This window comes from Tympanuchus pallidicinctus, unplaced genomic scaffold (assembly GCF_026119805.1).
Source record: "Tympanuchus pallidicinctus isolate F22 unplaced genomic scaffold, pur_lepc_1.0 scaffold8, whole genome shotgun sequence".
NCBI lineage: Eukaryota > Metazoa > Chordata > Aves > Galliformes > Phasianidae > Tympanuchus > Tympanuchus pallidicinctus.
In genome coordinates, this window is record NW_026294802.1 from 55,223,727 (window position 1) to 55,241,277 (window position 17,551).

General features: G+C 46.1%; 1 protein-coding gene across 3 annotated transcripts in view; it reads left to right on the forward strand.

The window, feature by feature from the left end:
• The window catches only part of SCAI (suppressor of cancer cell invasion), a 30,881-nt gene continuing 13,330 nt past the window's right edge, over positions 1-17,551 (forward strand). Inside the window, exons 1-8 of one of the 3 annotated variants that reach the window (XM_052667705.1) lie at positions 1-78; positions 604-648; positions 8,380-8,480; positions 9,885-10,016; positions 14,561-14,656; positions 15,297-15,383; positions 15,961-16,059; positions 16,409-16,505. In XM_052667705.1, the coding sequence (XP_052523665.1) occupies positions 9,910-10,016; positions 14,561-14,656; positions 15,297-15,383; positions 15,961-16,059; positions 16,409-16,505 (486 nt within the window). In that variant the 5' untranslated portion in view covers positions 1-78; positions 604-648; positions 8,380-8,480; positions 9,885-9,909. Of the gene's footprint in view, positions 79-400; positions 495-524; positions 649-8,379; positions 8,481-9,884; positions 10,017-14,560; positions 14,657-15,296; positions 15,384-15,960; positions 16,060-16,408; positions 16,506-17,551 lie in introns of those variants that run through there. The other 2 variants (XM_052667704.1, XM_052667706.1) reach the window with 2 other exon arrangements.

The window sequence follows — 17,551 nt, forward strand, 5'->3', positions numbered from 1 at the left end:
GGAGAAGGCGGGGCGGCGGCGCTTCGGTGCCGGCGCGGTCGCCGTCAACGCGGAGCCGCCTTTGCGGCTCCGACCGAGGTGCGGCGGTCGCCCCCGGGAGCGGCGGGGACGTGAGGGCGGGGCGCGCGGCGGGATGCGGGGCGGGATGTGGAGCGGCCCGGATGTCTGCGCGCCTCCCCGGCCTCACCGCAGGGTGGCGCTGCCGCGCGCCGGCCGCCTCCCGCCGAACGGGCGGTACCGCGGGGAGGGAAGGGCCGCGCGGAGCGACGGCCCGTTCCGCCAATCGGAGGACCGCGCGGCCGCCGGCCCGGCCGTTCGCCCAACGGGAAGGAGCGGGGGCGGGGCGAGGCCGGCCGGGACCGGCGCGAGGCGGCGGCCGCGCTCCGCGCAGCCCGAGCCTCGGTGGCCGTGGCTCCGGTGGCCTCGCCCGGGGCGGCGCGGATGGTGAGAGGAGCGGTCCGGCAGCGCCTGCCCCGCTGCGGCCCGGCCTCCAGGTGCGGGGGGCGGAGCGGCGCGGTCGGGGCGGGGCGGGCAGGAACGGGCGGCGCGGAGCGGAGCAGGCCCGGCGGCGGCGCGCCCCTCACCGCTGTGTCGTCCCCGCAGAACTGCCGGCCCGGCGGAGGAGCCCCGCCGAAAGCGGAAGCCCAGGTGAGGCGGCGGGCGGCGGGGCCGCGGGCATCTCCATCATCATCTCCATCACCTCCGTCACCTCCATCATCTCCATCACCTCCCTTTGGGGCGCCGCGGAGGGGTGGGGGCAGCGGGCTGTGCGTCTGGCAGGGGAGAGCCGCGGCACCGGTGCCACACCGGCGGGGTTAGGCCTCGGTTGGCAAAACGATGGCAGTTGTTTTGACCTGAACTTCCCCGTGCCCACCGCCGCTCCCGCCCCTTCGCAGGGTCCGCCGGGTGCGGCGCGGTTCCGCGATCCCGTCCCTGAGCCGTGGCGGAGCTGTGCCGGTTTGACGCTCTCTGCAGCGGCTCCTCGTCGCCCGTTCCTGCGCCGTACCGAGGCGGCTCGGGGCCACGGATGCTGCGGAATGCCCTCGCGGCCGGCTGCTGAGCGCGGGTCCCGCCGACCCCCGCTGTTACCGGCTCTGTTACTGCCCGTGTGGGCGCGAACGCTGAAGTCTGCCCTGGAAAAACGTCCGTCGTCGGGTTTTAGGTCTGGCCTCGATCTCTCGCCGCATAGAATAGGACGTGGTTTTGTCTGTCTGAATTATGCTTCTGTAGTGTTATAAAAGGGCTCTGAGCTTATCTCGGCAAAGTAATCCTAGTCCTCTGACCTGCAAAATGGAGCCATTGTCATAAAAGGCCAGATTTTGCAAGAGCTGCCCAAAGGCAAGCTGTGGATCTCAGTGTTGTGTCTAAGCTGATGCAGAGCAGCACTGCTGGCCCGTGTGATGGTGATGATGCTGGTGTAAGTGAATCTCCCAGCATGCGTGTGCCCTCCCACCGTTCCCACAAGCGGCACAGCTGCAGCGCTGGGTGCAGTCGTTGGGAATGGTGGGAGACCGACCTGGTGTGGCTGTGGAAGGAGGCGGATGTGGTGCTGTCTGTCACCCTGGGTGAACCTCCTTGCATAACTGCTGTGGCTGCGCTCAGATGGTGCTGGGAGTGATGAGAAGCGAGGAGTGTGGCACCTGGCTGTAATTCATCTCATGGGGAGAAAAGGAGTGTTGTGTGCGAAATGGGTAAGTCAGCCTCTTCTAAGGTTTGTTGATAAACTGAGTTCTATTTTGTTCAGAGAAATGGCGAGTCGCTTAATGAGAAGAGAATAATTCTCCATTCAGTCTGAGCTGCTGAAATAATACAGATAGCATATGCAAATGTGATAGCTGGGAGTTTGCTGCAGGATATATAAAAGCTATTCACGGGAATCAGATGGAGAGAAGAAATATTTGACTGTGCTACACAATTGTCATCGTTTTATGATTTTGAAATGTAGGTACGACACGCAGTCAAAATTCAGTCGACAATCCGTTTCCTTTCCAGGCGTTGGAAGTTTTTCCCGCAAAGATGACAAACTGGGGAAAGCCCGTACATATAAGGATGATACAGTTCTGTGTTCTTTGTTTGACGAGTTCACCTGAGGATCTAAATTTACAAGAGATAAAATGCTGCAAGTATTCAAGTGGAAAGAGTGTACAGCTTGTTTGTGTTATGCACTTCCGTATGACTGTATTATTTGGTGGAAGGAAGTAATAAAATGATGAATGCCAATTCAGAATGTTGGAAATCTTCACAGTCTGAGTGAGTTCTACATTGAGATGTTTTCCATAATGCTGCACTGAAGGCATGGATCTGCTGAGGTGGGGGATGGGGCATCGGAGTCTCTCCCTCCGCTGTGCAGTGCCTGCAGCCCTGGGCTGACTGCGGCCATCGCACTCCTGTTCTCTGCATCGCTTTGTTCTGGTTTAGCTCTGCTGGCTTTACATGGAGCTGTTGATAGGCACAGGGTGAATGGGTAGCAGAGATGAATCTGATCATCTGGACACATGACTTTGGTTTGTTTTTTGCTATGGATGGTGTCATTTAGGCAAAAAGGAAGAGTTCTGGTGTGAAACTGTTTTCTGAGGCGATGTTACTGCCTAAATATTTAAGGCTGGGCTATATTCTTGGAAATAAAAAGAAAGGACAAAGACAAAATACAGCTACCAGTTTTATCACAGAAATCTGTGTGTTAGTGTCTTTTTTTTCACAGAATTTCCAGAAAATTCAGTTTTCTTTTTACAGAAATGTTTAGTTAGAGCAAGCTTTTTAGGAGAAAAACCAGGACATCTACATGCAATTTCTGCCCTCATTTTCTTCAGTCGGTCTTGTGAAGATGTTCTGCAGGCTCGCCTCTTGCAGCCCGGCTGCTCGTTCTGAGCACATCAGCTCTCTTCTGGATCTGTAGCCTTCAGACGGGCTGGGCACAGGAACGGCGTGCGTTGCAGCAGAAGGAAGCTGTCTGAAGGAGCGGACCCAGTTGCGTGTGGGAGCTGTGTGGAGGGTCAGATGGAGGTCTGGTTCCATGAAGTATGCGAGTCAGCTGCCAACACAAATATTACCTAGCAGCTTACATGCGCTGAGAGAGCGCAGTACAGTCCTGTAACAGGAGCAGAACAGAATAACAGTCGGCCTGGTTCCCTGAGGATATCAGTCAAGAAGGGAAGTGTGCGATGCCAAGAAGCCTGGATGGAACAGCAGGTTCAGAGGACTCCTCGCTTCAAGTACTTTTAATTATTGCTACTACTATAATGGAACACGGACCAAAAGCTGATTTTCTATATAATTAAAGCAGCAGTCAGCAGAGGGATTTCTCTGCTGCCAGGTAATGGTTCAGGAGCAGTCTTTACTCTGGAGAAATTCCCAGTGATGCTCTCTGTACAGTGCCTATGCTTGCTGGCAGCTCACTGCCAAGAATCAGTTTGGAAGGAGGGTAAGAAGCGACCTGACCAAAAGGCTGTCCCTCGCCTGTGCTGCGTTCTCTGTTGTCAGCATGAGATTCCTGTTGGAAGGCAGCCACCTGCACCTTGGCTGAGAGCGCTGACAAGCTGGAGCGAGCAATGACAGCTGCCTGTGGGTTCACATGTTGGCCCAAGCTGCCATTTGGGCTATCTAGCAAATGGCTGGCCTTACTGTGAGGAACTCTCCTGATTCTCTGCATCTCATAGCAACAGGTTCCATCATATAGCAACCTTTCAGTTTTGAGCTGGGAGCGTATATAAAAGAGTTAACACATCAGTCCTCTTCTGAGTCAAGGGAAAAAAAACCAGCTATCTTGCAACTCGGATGCTTTTCAGGAACTTGGCCGCTGCAGACACAAGAGGCATGTGCTTTTCCACACTGCTCTAGGTGATGGCTTAGTTCAAGGGGGCCCAGATTTGGCTCAGTCAACAGTTGTGTTGGCGTCCTGCCATCAGATGTGCATAAAATGGAGCTGGCTGCAGCTCCCTCCTCGCTCTAACATGGAAGGGCAGCCCAGAGGGACCCGGGGCCCCCTATGCCTTGCTGTAGGTTGTCTTGGTTATGAAAGTTAGATGGGGCTGGGCAATTCCTTCAGCATGCACTGCTTTATTGTGACTTGATGGTTGCCTTTGAACCCTGGGTTGTATTGGTTTGTGGATGTTTCCAGATGTGTAAGGTTTGTGTTTCATTTGCAGACTGTTCATGTGTGCTCTTAGGGCTTATGTGCATTGCCACAAAATCAAGATAAAACACAACTGGCATTTTAGCTGCTCCAAGCACATTGTGTGTAAATAAACCACTAAATGGTTTAGCTTGTGAAATGTAAATACACACGGCTCAGCCTGCAGCAGCTGATGGTGTTTTTCTCCTTTTCCCTCCCACCCCTGCCAAGAGCAGGCTCGCCTGATCTTTTTTTTCCTACTGCTCTTTCATACAGAGCAAATGACTGCTAAGCACCATGTAGGTGGCGTGCAGGCACCTCTGCAGAGTCACTCTTTGAATTTAGAAATAGGTGCATCCTCCTCCACATTCCTTCTGAACTGTTATTTGGGATCCCTGGACTCTGATAGCCCAGAAGCTCTGCCTCGGCCTGACTTTGAGGTTGAGCTCATCTTTGGTCACAAACAAGCCAAGTCAGTGCGAGGGCAGAGGCCCAGCTGGGAGGACATTTTTAGCCTTTGCCCTTTCAACATTCTATACACAAGAGGTTGTGAACTGTAGTGAAAGGGGGATCACAGAGGGCACGGAGAGCACAAGTGTGGAACAGATCGCCACTGGCAAGAACATAAAGGAGAGAAGCAAAAATTCTGTGTCATGAAGGTAATTGGAACAGGACCGTCGCACCCCGTGGTGGTGCCCTGTGTAAAAGTGAGCCTGCCCAGAGAGGATTTTGGAAAGCTGCTGCTGGGATGGGGTCTGGATGATCCCTGGATGTGGAGGACAAGCAGGGGCAGATTTCTGTCTCTGTGGTGTGGTATTGGTGAATGGCTCTGTGTTGTTCTGGAGGAACAGCTGCCACAGCCGCAGTTCTGGATACAAACAGGTGTGCTGTAAGCAACAAAAAGCGTACAACAAAACCTGATCCAATAGATTAAGCACTTATTTGAAACTAACATGATACGGTTGGCATTGCATTCTCAATATTCAGATTTGTTTGTGCCAGAGCGGAGCACAATTCGGAGCGTTGGCTGTGTCCCTGCTGGGCGTCCTGAGGCTCCTGCTGACAGTGGGCGAGGTGAGGCTGGGCCGGGCTGGTGTGCAGGATGGGACCTCGGGTTGGTGGTGCTTGCTGTCGTGTCACGTCAGGACTCGCACTGAGCAGATGACATGGAAACACGCAGTTGGTTTGCCCAAAACATGCACTGTGGCTCTGGAAGAAAACACGAGAGCTGAGAATGCCCGTCTGTAGAAGGAAAGACAGGCAAACAGCAAATGTAGATGTGTTGCTTGGCAAAGGCAAGTGCTGTGAACTAAGATACTCTTATTTCTCCAGGCCAATGATGGCAGTGTGACACTGGTCCATCCATCATAGAACAGCAACTTCTTTTTGTTTGATTTTCCTTTGAGGGTGACGTGGGAAAGAATGTTGGCATAATGCAGAGGCAGTGATTTTTTTTTTCCTTTTGATGGGTGTTGCTGTCCTGCCATTTGTATTCAATGCAAGCAATGAAACTCCAGATCGGCAAGATTTTGGGAGATGTCATTCATGGGACAGGTACTGCCTTGTGTTACATCTGTCACAGAAATACGAGTTCTGGTACTCAGGTTAGAGGCTGATCAGCACAGCCAACCCCAACCCAATCTCGTTCACTGCTTGGTTTTCTCTTTGCAGTCATCAGGTAGGTGGGTGATAAACACAGGAGCAGTGCTTTTGCCAAAGAAGAGATTATTTTCCTTTTCCTCCTATTCCCCTTCCCAGCATCAGGCGTCCTGGGTCGTATTAGGCTTGCATTCACTGTCCTGTTCTGAAGGTTGTGTGTGGGTTATTTAAGGGACAGAGCTGAAAGCTCAGTGATGAAAACAACTGGAGCTTGAAATAAAATACGAATCCTTGTTCTAATTTTAGATGAGAAGCCTCACTGGGTCACACTGATTACTTCTCTAGATAATAATAAATTTGTTTATCTGCATAGTGTGAACGTTTAACATCTCAACTTTACCTATGAGAGGCTGGAACTCCACAGAGAGTATTTGCAAAGTGCACAAAATCACCTGCTACACATGTGAGGTATTCTGCTTTCTGGAAGGCTTGCTTCTGAAATATCTATTCATGCCTATGGAAATTGTAAGGTTGCTTATGGAAGCGATGGCTTGAAGTACAAATGTCTAAAATTCGAAGTTCTGGTTTGAAGTAAGACAGTTTGCTTGTCACACAGGTGAAGTATCAGTGCTCTGTATCGCTTACGTTCAGTGCTGTGTGCTTTCATTGCTTTGTTAAAGGGCAGAGCAAACGTGCAGCAAATGTCTGTATAAGTATTGCTCACCTCTTGCAGTACAAGATGAGAGTTTGAAGTCTAGTGTTGATCTCTAGTGAGAGGAATGTGTTTTTCGATTGACCATTTCAGTGAAGTAGAGAAAGCACTAATAGGTACTCACAGCTTTTGTCCCCTAACTTTCATATGATGTGGCTGTCCTGGCTGACTCGTGGTTCTGCTGCTGAGCAGGAGCTGTGGCTTAGCAAAGGAGAGGCTGTACAAAGGCTGTCAGGAGCTGAGGGACCATGTCCAGCCAGCTCTGCTTATGTAGCTGTAGCCCCTTGTTTGCATGCACAGAGGTGACATGCTCCTCAGCTTCCATCTGTACCGAATGCCATGCAGCTGTGGGATCACTAATTTTTCTATGGAATGAGATTTTGTCTCCTTGTAAGTGTCAGTGGATAAGCTGTGACCACCCTCTTCAGCAGACAGCTGAATTGCAGGCTAAGTAATCCTGGCTGAGTAATACTTCTGGCTAAGGAGATGTGCGTGTAATACAGTTATTTAACATATCTGTGCTTGGCTTTCATTGTTAGCGTGATTTATTTAAGCTAGGGTGTTCTTTCACCATTCACAGAGCATGCCTTGCTTTTCAGGCTTGAGCCTGAGTACCAGGCTGGTTGGGAGTGCTTGTCTTTGACTTGAGCAGTCTTTTTCCCTTCCAACTGAGCCTGGAAAACTTTAGCCAAAAGACAGCAAACCACAGGGAAGTGGAAACGTGTGTGATGTAAGTGACACATAACTTAAAAAAAATAAAGTAAATACTTGCTAGCGTCGTGAAGCTTTCATCCATTTCCCACACAAGCCTTCCTGTTGCCTTTCAGCTCCAACTTCTCTGTGAAATCTTGGCATCCTCTGGGTGCCTGCAAGCCCTTCTGCCCTGCACGCTGCAGTGGAGTGAACACGACCTCTTGGATAAAGATGGATGCTCTTCTAACATTTTAAGTGGCATTAGGGGTAGTGCTGGGGATTGTGTGGTGCTTCGTGTCATTCTCTGCCTCTTACTCCTAATCCTGGCTTTATAATACCACTTTTTAGTCTAAACTCAAGTTTCTGGTTGCCTTAATACAATGTGTGGCTTGTTTGCAACATGCATTTTTTTTCTTTCCTGAACCTGTATATAGAGGAATAAAATGAGAGCGGTAGTGGAATATCTCCATGGCATACTAATTTTTCAAGGGGTCTGCAGTGTCAGAATGTGCTTGCATGTGGTTTGTTTCCTAGATCCCTGCAGCAGAAGTCTCTGACAAGAGGACAGGTTGTTCTCTCTGCTTTTCATAATTTTTTCCAATGAACAGAAGAGGTACTTTGGCCCCTCTGCTTTATGGATAGGCTCAGATCCTCATACTGATTGTCACATCATGAAGCTGAATAATCTCCAAAATGTTTTATATTCAGCTATTCAGCTGACTGATCTCTGTTTTCATTTTGTTCCACCCCCCCCCCCCCAGTTCTTCTGACTTCCCACAAATTAGCATTGTGCTAAATAATTAGGAACTGTCTGGGCTTGGCACAGACTTTTGAAGTACATCTTAACTGCCTACAATCTGAAAAGTCTTTCTTTTTTTCCTTAATTCAATCATTCTCATTTTTTGTTCTTTCCCAGCTTTTTATGGTTTCTCTGCAAGAATTTTCTTCTGTCTCCTGATACCTTTTAAAGCAGCAGGCAGTGAATTCTCTGGCTTATCTGTTATTGATTGCAGAAACAGCCTTATTTGCAGAGGGTCTGATGGATTCTGAGACATGCAGTTGGTTTTACTTGCCTGCTCCTGGGCCAGCAGAGTCAGGTGGCCAGTGTTGGCAAGAGTTGTGGCAGATGAATAGTGTAATTTAAAGCAGCATAAGATGAAATGGACTGTGCCATCGAATTAAATTTTGGGAATAGTGTATTGACTGTATGAAATGTGCTTTGCAACTTACGCAAATCCCTCAATTGTTAAAAATGTATCTGAAGTTACTCTAGAGTGTCTGGCCCGGCCCAGAGGAGCGCTGCGGAACCAAGGGCCTCGCCGCAGGATTTAGCTCCAGCTTGCTGCCGAGCACGTGGGACCTGGGGTACTGTCTGTCCTCCTGAAACTCCTAAATCACCTCCTGGCCACTTCTGACCTCTGTTTGTCAGCTCCCCCGTTCCCCTCAGTTTCCTGTGTTGGTTCTCCCAGTTCTTACTGTTGTGTGTTTCATGCTGTGTGACCGTAAGTGCTTAGAGATTTCAGATGCCGGCTGGTGCTTCACAGTATTCATGTTCAGCTTTGCTGGACTTGTACCAACAGGTTTTGACATCTTGTTGGTGTGTTTTGAACTCCTACATTGGCACCTGTGTTGCAGTTACCTGCAGAGATGCTTGCTACGTTTTTCTGGAGCTCTTCAGCAAGCACTTTGTGCAGCACACCCAGTGCTCTTGCAGTAATGCTGCGCTCCATGATCACGTAGGTGTTTAAAACCAAATGAATGTGTGCTGCATCTTGTCTGACCTAGAGAATTGTGGCAGCACATACTTGCTGACTTCCCCAGAGCAGCTGGAAACCACTGATTTCTTCTGCTTTTGGTGGGAATGAAATGCTCTGAGCTCTCTCTTAAGTCTGCCTAGTTGTTGAGAAGGTTTATCATTACAACTGATGGAAGATACTTGTGGGTACTTTCCACTGACTGTAAGGAGTTAGCTGTGCTATTTTCTGGCTTGAATTGGGACTCTGGGTAATTATTTATGCTAGCAAGGTCCAAACAAAGCCTTTGCACAAGTTGGAAACTTATTTAATAGAAGTGCTTACCAATCCAGTAGAGAAGTTGCTGGAGGTAAAAGCTCCGCATTGGCCCCTTGGGGTTGTGTTTTAACTTGCACCAAAATTCTTTGAGAGCACAGAAGAGCCAAAGACCTGGCAGCAGTTTTAAACTGCTGCTTTTGAGATGCATGCGGCTTACTTTTGGCTGTTAGAAAGGATAATCTGTGCATGTATGTTGTAAGTCAGACTATAAAAGCCATTCTGTCCAATTGTGCTACGTTATACCAATAACAGCTAACAAACTTTTCAAACCATAAACAAAGTTTTCAACAGTCCCAGAAAGAAAATGAAATGTAAACAGAAGTGGGACTAGTGCCTAGATACAGCAGGGGATAAACACCTCTGCAGAAAGGCAAATTTAGAGAAGATTTCTCTATTTATGTATGAAGTGTTGTTTATGCTAATATCCTTTTATTGGCAGTTTTGTGTTTGTGAGTACAGTCCTCAGTTTCTTTATTTTATGACTCTTGTGCCATTTTACATTTTGCTTTGTTATCTATTGCATTGTGCAGTAATTAGTCCCATGCTTTGGTTCTCGGCTGTTAAAGACTCTTCAGAAGAGTAACCTGTGGGGGAATTGCATGCTTGTTGTCACCATCCCTGTGGAACATGCATGCAATCTGGATGAATTCACAGTAGCCCTCAATTACTGAGTAATGTTCTGTTTTCTTCTTCATAGGACTGAGTTTGCCCTAAAACAAATCATGTCATCAGGAGGAGCTGAAGATGATATTCCCCAGGCAGAGAGGAAAACAGTTACGGATTTTTGCTACTTGCTGGATAAATCTAAACAGCTATTCAATGGCCTAAGGTTAGTGCATGTTATCAGAATTGCTTCAGAAAAGCACTGGAATGTGTGTTTGAGCATGTGAGTGGTGCTGAATATATAACTAGCATTTAAACTCAAAACCAGGAAGTTTGTTCAGCAGAGAGCAGTTTGCGCTTCTGTATGGGTAATTTTGGACCAGATACGTGAGAATGTCTGTAGGAGTAGAGATTCATGCACTTCTCCTGAGGTGGTAGGGAAGATGTGAGAAATGTGAGTTAAATGTCTCAGTCATGTCAGTTGGCAGTAAGCTAGAAGTTGTGAATTCCGTGAAATTGTAGAATTAATGTTTGAAACACCTGATTGAGGACCAGATGTTACTGTACAGCATAAGCTGCATGCAACTGCAAAAGGCAGTACCACAGAAACCCCATCTCTGTGCCAGGATGAGGAGGACTGGCTTAGGTGGGAGGGAAGGTGGCCAGGGATATTTTTTCGAAGGCAATTTAGAAAGTGATAAACAGCAACGTCCAAATTTTAGTCTATTTTGTCTGTGTCTGGTGAAACAGGTGTTCAGTATAGACTGTGGGGAAAGGTAACATCTGCCATTGTCTTTAAAGCATTTTTAAGGTAAGTCTATCTGTTTTGTCAGCACCAATAAGAAAGGGAATAAGAGAAAGAGGAGTTTAAGGGAAATAATTCCAATTAGAAACAGTGATATAGGTTTCCTGTTTATGTCAATGTATGCTGAGTTAAAGATTATGTTTCCAAGAGCTGTTCTATTTCTGAGTTTTGCTGTAGAGTCTCTTAAGCGACATGCTTTTTAGCTCCTATCTTGTTGGCAGCTCAACCTCTTACTGGTCTCTGAGTAATACTGTGTGTTTGGCCCATACAGCTTGCTGTTATTCAAACACAGATGGTTAGCAAAGATGTCCCCCTCTCCCCAAAGATTGATAATGTTTTTCATGTGGTTTAAAAGTTGATTACCAAATCCAGAATACTTGATGGTCCAAAATCTGGAAGGTGAGTGTGCAGTAGAGGCAAGGAGTTCTGGTGATTGCATTCAGCTCTGTATGAAACTGGCAGTAGTGCAAGAGGACTGGTAGCTTGAGGCCAGGGTTTCCAGTGCCTTACATTGACTTTCTGATGCAGCTGGCTTGAAATTTTGACCTGAGTCACTGAAGAGTACAAATTAATACTGTCTTTGTCTGGATGTGTGATGCTCAAGCTTAGATCACAGAGGTGGCAGAATACCTTCAGTCATTCTGGCTTTCATTTTTGGAGGCAAGCAGTGCTTCTATCGGATTTTCAGATGAGAGATAGTTTCCACATGCATCCATGATATTTCAACAAAATGAAACGTTATCCAGCTAGATGAAAAAAGATGGAAAATACCTTTGGTGAAATTTGGGCAATAAAAAAATAGAGATGAGCCTCAACAGCCAGCTCCGTTGAGTGAAAAGGAGAATGTACCTCCGTCCTTGCTGTAACTTAATGCAATTAATGTAGTTCTTTCTTGCACTGAACTTAACCACCTACAAGTTTTACCAGCAAGGCCATAGATTCTTGTGTCCATAATAGTGGAGTCAAGTGACTTTATAGTTTTCAGGCATCTCCTCTGTTACTGCTTGTTCTCTTCTGGTTAGTTCTACCTAGAAGGGACTTGGCAAGACCCTGACGGCCCAGTTGCTTGCTTTTTGCTTGCATAATAAATAGATTGACACCTGCCTGCCTCCTTCATTTTGGAAGATGATTATGGCCTTCATTGCTGTATTTTATGGCATTCGCTTGTCTCTAATATCATAGAATCATAATATGGAATAGGTTTCATGGGAGGGAAAAAATAAGGTGACGAGGGAAAGACAGGAGAGCAGTGACTTCCTGAAATCTCCTCTGGGCACTTCAGCTACAGGGAACTGAGCCTATAGCTGTGTTGGCAGCTGCTTAACTATTGCTGCTGCCAAAAATGCAAGGGCTCAGCCTGCCACGTCTTTGTTTCAGTAGCATTTCCTTCCTCTCTTCCCACTACAGATGCCAAATACGGCATTTGAGGAAAACATATGATGATCTGCCAAGAGTGCTGCTCTGAAGTGTACTTGATGCTCACACTGCCATCCTTTTGTGGTTGTACCTACCAGAGCAACTTAGAATAGAGTTGATAGAGTCTTTCTAGTATCTGTACTTGTTTTTGAACACCCTGAGCTGTAAGTTCTGAGCGAGTCAATGAAGTATGTGCCAGTTTCTCTTTTCCCTCCTCTTCCCACTCCCACTTGTTTTTCTCTTGGAAAAATACTGAGGAGAGGAAGCATGTTAGGAAGCAGCTTCTTATGGCGTACTGTCATCAGTTACGATTTTCTTGCTTAAGATGCTGTCTACGCTTAAGATTTTTCAGTATCACATGGAAGCTTAAAGGTTAAATAAGAGGATGTTCCACATATATTGTACTTTCCTATATTAAGGGTCTTGTTACTCATAATGCTGAACTGCAAGAACTGTGACTGCTCTCCTTTCATGGAAAGAGCTGGTAGTGTTTAACTGTTAATTTCTCAGACTTCTAGTAAGATGCAAATTGAACCATAGTTTTATGAGATGCTGCTGGTTTAGAAACGACAGGGCCCTGTTAGCTTCAGGTACTGCAGCAGGCTGTAGCCCTGTCTCTTGCTGAGAGGCTTCACACAGCCATGGCAGGTGAGGCTGGATACTGTGTTCCTGGTGTGCTCACTGTCCTTGTGGGTCAGGGGGAAGGGAGAAGCTATGCAGAAAGCCTGTTATCCCAGTACTGCTTAGGCTCCTGAAGCAGGAGCTCCTTGGACTACCGTTCTCACTCAGTAAGGCAGATTCTCTGGTCTGATTAAAGAAACTGTGCACTACATGTCTTCGCTCACTTATGCTGGCTGCTTTCTCATGGCAAGGTTTTGTGGTACGTGGGAGCAACACGAGAACACAAAACGGCAAACGGGAGCGAAAATGGGTGGTGGCAATGGCAGGGCTTATCTGCAAAAATCTGTGAGGGAGCCATGGTAATGTATTGTCATAAATGAAGTTTTATTACAGCCATGTCAGAATACTATCAAAAGAACAAGTGCGACTGTCTGTTTCCATGGAGATCTTCCCTGTTCCCTGGGGAGCGCAGGGATCGCATGGCACTGTGCAGCTATGCCAGCTGCAATTAGGAGAGCGTGCAGCTTGAGCAATATACATGTGGACAACAAGGGCCAGGCACGTGCGTGCTGCATAACAGAGGCTTTTTAGAATGCCACTATTTTCTTGTATTCCCACCCAATGCAGTGCAGTGAGTTGAATGAGGTTTCATAGGAATGCTTAGGCTTGTGCAGGGGGAGGGGCAGAACTGAGAGGTGACTGTCATGCAATAGAAGATGCCAGGTGAGATGCAGAGACCATTTTAGCTTACTGATGAGGGGCATATACATAACAATCATCCACAAACAGCTGTCTGTCTCTTAGTTTGTGCACACACCTACTTCTCAGTATTTGAGGGAGGAAGAGTGGCAAGTATGATTGGCTGATATACAAAGGAACGTTAATTTCCTTTTCTACCTGGGGTGCTGTTAAAGCAATTGTAGTTAGCAGAAAGACACCAGCACATTGCTCTGGAAACTGTGGTATAGTGCTTTGCCTGTTTGACTCCTCTAGATGTCATGGCATGATTTCCAAAATGTAGTGATTTGCTGCAGCTTAGATAGCCCAGGCTTGGAGGTGCAGCCTTTGCAGGCAGGTCTGCTGCAGGAAGAGTGAGATGCTGAGTGGTGTGCTAACCAGCACAGTGATTTGAGAGAGCGTTCCCTGAATGAGTAATTCTTGAATTAAATGATATACTTTGCCGTGTTGGAAATGCTATTCCAGTTCCACGTCTGCTTGTATGCCTCCTCTGAATCAACTTCAGTACAGATTTGTAAGCATCATGAATTCAGTGAGACTGACAGTCTTCAGTCTTCTCGGCTGTGTTTGTTCCAAGGCCCAAACAACTCTCAGATGAAGGCCTTCTGCTAGGGTTGAGAGTATGTACCTTTAAAGCTAAAATCCTTGGGACTGCATCGCAGTTGTAGGGCGAGGAAGGTGGAGGAAAATATATCACAGCATGGAAATTAAATGACTTAATGAAAGGAGAATGGAAGTGGCTTGACTAACTTGCTTTATGGCACTGGAAATCAATAATGAAAAAGACACATGTCTCAGGTTCCACCCTGTTGCTAGCTCTGGGTTAAGGGGTGACAAATATTACCCTGATGGTGTAACCTGATCCAGTGAATGTTGGCTGCATGCATCTACATTGCTTGCTTGGCCTGATGATGCTTGGACAGCTGATTTACACGTGTTTAATAGGACTGTTTCTGAAACAGTGAGCAGCCATTTTGTTTAAAAAAGATTATTTCCTGAGTGAGTAGAAAGAAATATCATCAATCTAAATTAGTCCAAAGGAACTAATTGCCATTATATTATTGCTTGCTTGCTCGCTTCCAGGTACGTATTTCTTATTGTGTTGTTGTTTTTTTTAAAATGATCATATTTTATGGGCCCAGTTTAGCTTTCTGTACATAAAAACAATGAAATTACTTCTCTTGTTGCAGGGATTTACCTCAGTATGGGCAGAAGCAGTGGCAATCCTATTTTGGACGAACGTTTGATGTTTACACCAAACTCTGGAAGTTTCAACAGCAGCATCGGTAAGGGAATGTTGTGGGCAGCTCTGTTCTATGAATTTAAAGGCAACTTTAATCTCTGGCATTACGGTACGCCAGGGGCCCCCATTAAGATTGAAATTTCATTGTGTCGTTCAAGCATGAAGGGAGGGAATAGTCACTTCCTGTGGTGCTCACAGTCTAATGAATTAAAATGTTACAGAGTTTTCAGTGCAACTTTTGTTTTTTTGTAGAACAGAACCTTTTGCTCTACTTGAATGCATGCTGCTTTAATGTATTGCCAAGGAGAAGCTGGGATGATGGCTTCTGCAGTGCAGAACCTATCTGGAGTGGTGTGAAGTGTCTTGCTGCAGTGTGGGCTCTGATCTTTCACACCTCATGTTGGCTGTGTAGTTGAGTGTTCTGGGATTTGGTGACTTTTTTGTTTCGTGTATTTCATGCAACATACTTATGTCTAGCTCTCACAAGTTTTTTTGCAACCTAAATGGCCGTGTTCTGGTGTGCATATGCAATGCTATTGGCTCTGTGAGGAACTGCTTTGGGAATACCACACCAGTAACAAAAGCTGAATTTGGCCCTACAGCGGCTCTTTGTCTTGTCTGGTGTGATGATCTGAGAAATTCTGGAATGCCTTTTAATCTTTCTTTTCTCTCTTGCGAAATAGACAAGTATTGGACAATCGGTATGGGTTGAAGCGGTGGCAAATTGGGGAAATTGCTTCCAAGATTGGGCAGCTCTATTACCATTATTAGTAAGTAAGCACAGAAAAGGATTCAGTAGGGAAATGCAGTGTTAGTGGCAGTTCCATGCTCATTATGTGCATACTCAGTCAGGGGCATGCTGAGGTAGAAACGGATGTCAGTTGAGTCATGAGCTCTGAACGAGAGGCACTTGGGGCAGCATGGGGGTGCTGCAGAGAAAGGCACCTTTGAGCCTGCTATGATATTCCTAGAGCCACATCAATACTGCCTAGGGACTTACCTCCCACCTCCAAGGTGTCTAAGTCTTCCACGTGTGCTGCATGTGGCTCTTGTGCAAAAGTGTGATGTACAAGTTTGGGAGCTTAATGTACCTGTAAACTCTTGAATTAACCTGTCACCTGTTCCTATGGGCACAAGATGGGCAGATTTTATTGTTATCAGAGAGTGAATCCAAGCTCTGAAATCTGTCTTCCCAGCATACAATAAGAATGAGTCTGGCTTACATTAAAAGTTACTTGAAGAGAGAGTTTTGCCATTGATGCACAGAAAGGTCAAGGGGGCAGGAAGGGAGGGTTTGGCACGGGTTTGCATCTGAAGCCCTGAGCTAATCTGATTCCTCCTCTACAGCTTGCGCACTTCTGAAACCAGCTATCTCAATGAAGCTTTCTCCTTCTATTCCGCGATCAGGCAGAGGTCATACTACTCCCAGGTTAACAAGGAAGACAGGTATATCTGAATGGATGCCCTTCTTTTTTTCTTTCCTAAGACCAGAATAGTTTATGTAAGTAGCAAGTAATTTGGAACATAGGATCATAACTGAGATGAAGTCAGTGTTGTTGGAGGAAGTTTCTTTTTTAACCCTTTTGCCATGATTAAATACCTTAGTATAAATAAGAGCTTTACAGGAAGACTGGAGGAACATTCTTATGTGGCCCTAGCTAGAAAGTTATTAGCCCCAAATTTCTGACATCTTGAGTCCTGCTCAGTTTTGGTGCTGGGACCTGGTATGCTGCGTTGTATGCTTTGCCTACCTGTGTTGTATTCTGATCTCTAATTTCTCTATGGTATTTTTCAGGCCTGAATTAGTGGTTAAGAAGCTGCGTTACTATGCAAGGTTTATAGTGGTTTGTCTCTTGCTCAACAAAATGGATGTTGTAAAGGACCTTGTAAAGGTATGTTAAAATGAGGGTGATGGTGATAAGAGTGGGAGGTCATTGGTTTTTTCAGGGCTTTTCTCCTAATTCAGAACTCAGTAACGTAGTCTGTTTAACCTTAAATATCACTAATTAGATCTATGATATTTGATAGTGCTGCTATGTAGCTTTTCCTTTTTAATTTCTTTTGATTGTGAATTTGGATGCCACAGAAGGAAATGGTAATATGGATAGAACTGTGAAAAGATACCAGTATGACATGAACATTTGGTTCAAGAAGGTGTAGTTGAAAATAAACTGTAAGATCCACGTTATTGATCTGAAAGTGTGGGAATCGTTCAGTGACTGTGAACACCTCTTCATTCCTGTAATTGATTGAAGACATTGATGAGGTCTCCCCCAGGAAGTCTTCGTGACGCTTCATTGCTGTGAAAGCCCATGTCTCCAAGTTTGATGCTGAGCTTATTTCTCTTCCCTTCCAAACTGCCATCACTCTGTCCCGTGTCTAGGATACATCCTGAATATATTTTGCACCTCCCAAGGACCCATCAGAATGAAGCCTTGCTAAAGGATGTAAATGTTACCGTTTATATTAGAAATTAGAGAGGCTGGATCTGCATATGCCATTGCTATGGGAATAAAGTATTGAATAATTGTAAACTCAAGTCTTTGTACTTGACCAGTGCTGGTCTTTGTAATATATATGACATCCAACACAATGAATATCTTCTGTGAATCAGACATTTGATCAAACACTTGATGTTTGAATAATTTGATAGTATTATTTGAACGCCAAGTGAAATATTCCAGTAGTTACTGCTGAGATTGAGAGCTACCCTTTAGTTGCCCTGAAGGAACAGTGTGCTTCTCCTAACAGAATATGGCTCCCAAACCCCTCTGACAACCTTGCTGCAAGCAGCTTCTGGTTTTGACAGTTTTGTGTAGTTGCATTACTGTCTTTTTATCTAAGCTCACTTGAATTAGTAGCAACAATTAAAAAAGCCACACAGTTCACTTTTGTAATGTATTTGAAGTTGTTTGTGAGATTAAATTTGAATCCTTGT